Source organism: Mandrillus leucophaeus, unplaced genomic scaffold (assembly GCF_000951045.1).
Source record: "Mandrillus leucophaeus isolate KB7577 unplaced genomic scaffold, Mleu.le_1.0 Scaffold53, whole genome shotgun sequence".
In the NCBI taxonomy this organism is placed as follows: domain Eukaryota; kingdom Metazoa; phylum Chordata; class Mammalia; order Primates; family Cercopithecidae; genus Mandrillus; species Mandrillus leucophaeus.
Genome location: NW_012105697.1, coordinates 1,097,094 through 1,101,440, shown reverse-complemented (window position 1 = coordinate 1,101,440; position 4,347 = coordinate 1,097,094). Strand labels below are relative to the sequence as shown.

General features: G+C 51.3%; 1 protein-coding gene across 1 annotated transcript in view; it reads left to right on the top strand.

The window, feature by feature from the left end:
- The window catches only part of PTPRH (protein tyrosine phosphatase, receptor type, H), a 33,680-nt gene extending 29,590 nt beyond the window's left edge, over nt 1-4,090 (top strand). The window contains exons 17-18 of the mRNA XM_011996951.1: nt 3,166-3,301; nt 3,415-4,090. Of these exons, the coding sequence (XP_011852341.1) occupies nt 3,166-3,301; nt 3,415-3,564 (286 nt within the window). The 3' untranslated portion in view covers nt 3,565-4,090. The remainder of the gene's footprint in view (nt 1-3,165; nt 3,302-3,414) is intronic.
- Nucleotides 4,091-4,347: the final 257 nt, after the last annotated feature.

The window sequence follows — 4,347 nt, the reverse complement described above, 5'->3', positions numbered from 1 at the left end:
AAGGATGAAAAGATGGGAATGAAAGATGAAAAGGCAGGCCAGGTGCGGTGGCTCACGCCTGTAAATCCCAGCCCTTTGGGAGGCTGAGACAGGTGGGTCAGTTGAATTCAGGAGTTTGAGACCAGCCTGGCCAACAAAGCGAAACCCTGTCTCTACTAAGCATACAAAAATTAGCCGGGTGTGGTGGCAGGCACCTGTAATCCCAGCTACTCGGGACCCTGAGGTAGGAGAATCTCTTGAACCCAGGAGGCGGAGGTTGCAGTGAGCCGAGGTCACACCACTGCACTCCAGCCTGGGTGACTCTGTCTCAATTTAAGAAAAAAAAAAAGGAAAAAAAGAAAAATGAAAAGGTAAAGGCAGAGAAAGTTGAATGCAGAAGAGAAGAGAGAAAGGATGAAGGCGCAGGATGGAGATGTGGTCACAGATTCTGAGAAACATTGGACACATTTCCTTGTACTGGAGTGCAGGGCCTCCCCCATCAACTGCTTCCCTGATACTTATTTTTGTTTTATTTTATTTTATTTTATTTGAGATGGAGTCTTGCCCTGTCGCCCAGGTTGGAGTGCAATGGCACAATCTCAGCTCACTGCAACCTCTGCCTTCCAGGTTCAAGCAATTCTCCTGTCTCAGCCTCCTGAGTAGCTGGGATTACAGATGCTCACCCCTGCACCCGGCTAATATTTGTAATTTTAGTAGAGATGGGGTTTCACCATGTTGGCCAGGCTGGTCTCGAACTCCTGACCTCGTGATCCGCCCACCTCGGCCTCCCAAAGTGCTGGGATGACAGGCATGAGCCACCACACCTGACGCTTTCCTGATATTTATGCTGAAGTCCCGTAGGTCAGATTTCAACTAACGGTAACTATTAGGGAGATGAGGAGGAGTGATAGCCCCTGAGACTGGGGCTCTGGTTTCAGTGACAGTGAACATTTACACAGTCCTACTGCTCTTCATAACAGCCTCATGGCAAAATTGTCCTCCCCATTTTGTTTTATTTATTTATTTGTTTATTTTGGAGGCAGAGTTTCGCTCTCGTTGCCCAGGCTGGAGGGCAATGGCGCGATCTCGGCTCACCGCAACCTCCGCCTCCCAGGTTCAAGCGATTCTCCTGCCTCAGCCTCCCGAGTAGCTGGGATTACAGGCATGTGCCACCACGCTTGGCTAATTTTGTATTTTTAGTAGAGACGGGGTTTTACGGTGTTGGTCAGGCTGGTCTCGAACTCCCAACCCCAGGTGATCCGACCACCTCGGCCTCCCAAAGTGCTGGAATTACAGGCATGAGCCACCACGCCCAGCAATGTCCCCCCTCCATTTTAAAGTTGAGTGGATATCATTACATCATTCCATTAGTATACATGTCCAGAAGCATATCTAGAACAGCCAAAGCAACAGACACTAAACAGATTAGTAGCTTCCAGGCCCTGGAGGGAGACAGGGAATGGGGAGAGGCGGCCTAATGGACGTGGTGTCTGCTTTAGGGGTGATGAAAGTGTTTTGCAAGTAGATAGAGGTGGAGGCTGTACAATGTTGTGAGTGTGATAAATTGCTCACATTCAAATAGCTAAATTTTTTTTCTTTTTTTTTTTTGGAGACGGAGTCTCGCTGTGTCACCCAGGCTGGAGGGCAATGGCTTGATCTCAGCTCACTGTAACCTCCGCCTCCCGGGTTCAAGCGATTCTCCTGCCTCGGCCTCCTGAGTAGCTGGGAATACAGGCGCCTGCCACTCCACCTGGCTAATTTTGGTATTTTTAGTAGAGATGGGGTTTCGCCATGTTGGCCAGGCTTGTCTCCAATGCCTGACCTCAGGTGATCCATCTGCCTCAGCTTCCCAAAGTGCTGGGATTACAGGCGTGAGCCACTGCGCCCAGCCTAAAATAGTTAATTTTTTTTTTTTTTTTTTTTTTTTGAGATGGAGTCTCGCTCTGTCACCCAGGCTGGAGTGAAGTGGTGTGATCTTGGCTCACTGCAACCTCTGCCTCCCGGGTTCAAGCGATTCCCCTGCCTCAGCCTCTCGAGTTGCTGGGACTACAGGAGCATGCCACCATGCCTGGCTAATTTTTTTTTTTTTTTTTTTGGTATTTTAGTAGAGATGGAGTTTCACCATGTTGGCCACGATGGTCTTGATCTCCTCACCTCGTGATCCACACACCTCGGCCTCCCGAAGTGCTGGGATTACAGGCGTGAGCCACTGTGCCCAACCTAAAACAGCTAATTTTTTCACTGGGCACAGTAGCTCATGCCTGTAATCCCAGCACTTTAGGGGACTGAGGTGGGAGGATCACTTGAGTCCAGGAGTTTGAGACCTGCCTGGGCAACATGGCAAGACCCCGTCTTTATAAAAACATTTAATAAGTTAGCCAGATGCAGTGGTGTGTGCCTATGATCCGAGCTACTCAGGAGGCTGAGACAGGAGGTTCACTTGAGCCCAGGAGGTCAAGGGTGCAGTGAGCCAAGGTCATGCCACTGCACTCCAGCCTGCGTGACAAACAAAACAAAACGAAAGACTAATTTTGTGTTTAAAGGAATTATTCAATGATGGCTGGAGAGTTCTTCTTCCTGTGTTTGAACCCCAGCTCTGTCACTTATTAGCTGAGTGGCCTGGGGTATGGGACTTCACCTCACTCAGCCTCCATTTCCCCATCTGTACAAAGGATGTGCTAGTACATCCCACTTGTTAGGTTTGGGAGGAGCGAAGAAGGCCCATCAGGCACTTAGAACAGAGCCTAACAGATGGAAGGAACTCTAGGCGTAGTTTTGTTGTTATTGCTGTTGTTGCTGCTGTTGTTTTTTGAGATGGAGCTTTGCTCTTGTTACCCAGGCCGGAGTGCAATGGTGTGATCTCAGCCCACTGCAACCTCCACCTCCTGGGTTCAAGCAATTCTTCACCTCAGCCTCCCAGGTAGCTGGGATTACAGGCGTGTGCCACCACACCCGGCTAATTTTTGTATTCTTAGTAGAGACAGTGTTTCGCCAGGTTGGCCAGGCTGGTCTCGACCTCCTGACCTTGGGTGATCCACTGGCCTCAGCCTCCCAAAGTGCTGGGATTACAGGTATGAGCAGGCATAGTTATTGTCATCATTCAAACACAGATCCCTCCAATCAGCCATGACCCCAGACCCTCGCACTCCTGCCGCCTTGGTCTGACCCTTCCCTTGTTCTGCCTAGCGCTGGCGTGGGTCGCACAGGTACCCTCATTGCCCTGGACGTCCTGCTCCGGCAGCTGCAGTCCCAGGGTCTCCTTGGGCCCTTCAGCTTTGTGAGGAAGATGAGAGAGAGCCGGCCGTTGATGGTGCAGACTGAGGTGAGGCAGCCCCTCAGCGACACAGGATGGGAGTCGGTGGGTGGAGGTACCCTGGGGCTCCACACAGCCCAGATTTGGGGGGAGGGCCCCTCACTCCCATGCCCGTTTCCCAGGCTCAGTACGTGTTCCTGCACCAGTGCATCCTGCGGTTCCTCCAACAGTCAGCCCAGGCCCCAGCCAAGAAGGAAGTCATTTATGAGAGTGTCGAAAATCTCATCTATGAGAATGTGGCCGCCATCCAGGCCCACAAGTTGGAGGTCTAAGTGACGAGAGGGCTGGGTCGGCAGCCCAGGCATCCTCAAGCTCTGAACGCCCACTTGAGCCCAGATTCCTAGAAGAGCAGAGGGCTGGGCTCCCAGACTCCTAGGTGCTGTGGGAGGAGGAGACTGGAATCCCAAACTCTGGTGTCCCCAGGAGAGAGTGGTCTGATGGGCTTCAGATGAACCCTATGGGAGCTGGGGATCTGGATTTCTGGTTCCTTGAAGGAGAGAGATGGTAGCTTGGATTTCCTAGGTCTTTCAGGGAGGAGGAAGCTGGGAGTCCAGGATACGGGAAGAAACAGACTAGAGCCTGGATTCTGAGGCAGGAAGGAATTCGGGTCTGAAGTTCTGGCTACTTGAGGACCAAAGGCAGGCAGGATCCTGCCCTGCTTTTACTTCAGAAACCAAATCAGTCTTCTATAATCTGAGGTCGGAGGGAGTCCCTGTGCCCAAGGTCTCCCTGCACCCCACTATCCACATATATTTTTCCTTCTATCCCATAATTTATTAAATCACTGTTCTCCCCAGAGACAGTTGTCCCATGGATTTCTGGGTCCGGAAATAATATTGGGTTGGGAGTAGGGACAGGTTCCTGGTATCTAGGGATAGAGGCAAACGTCCAGGAGGGGACTAGAGGGACCCACACATTGGCACATGAAAAAATGTAGGTTTGGGTGGTTGAGTCTCTCAGAGAAGGCAGAGTCCAGACGTCTGTGTCCAGGATCTGGGCAGTATGGACAGGGCTCGCCGGAGCTAGGTACTTGGGGACTTGCTTTCTGAGCTTTT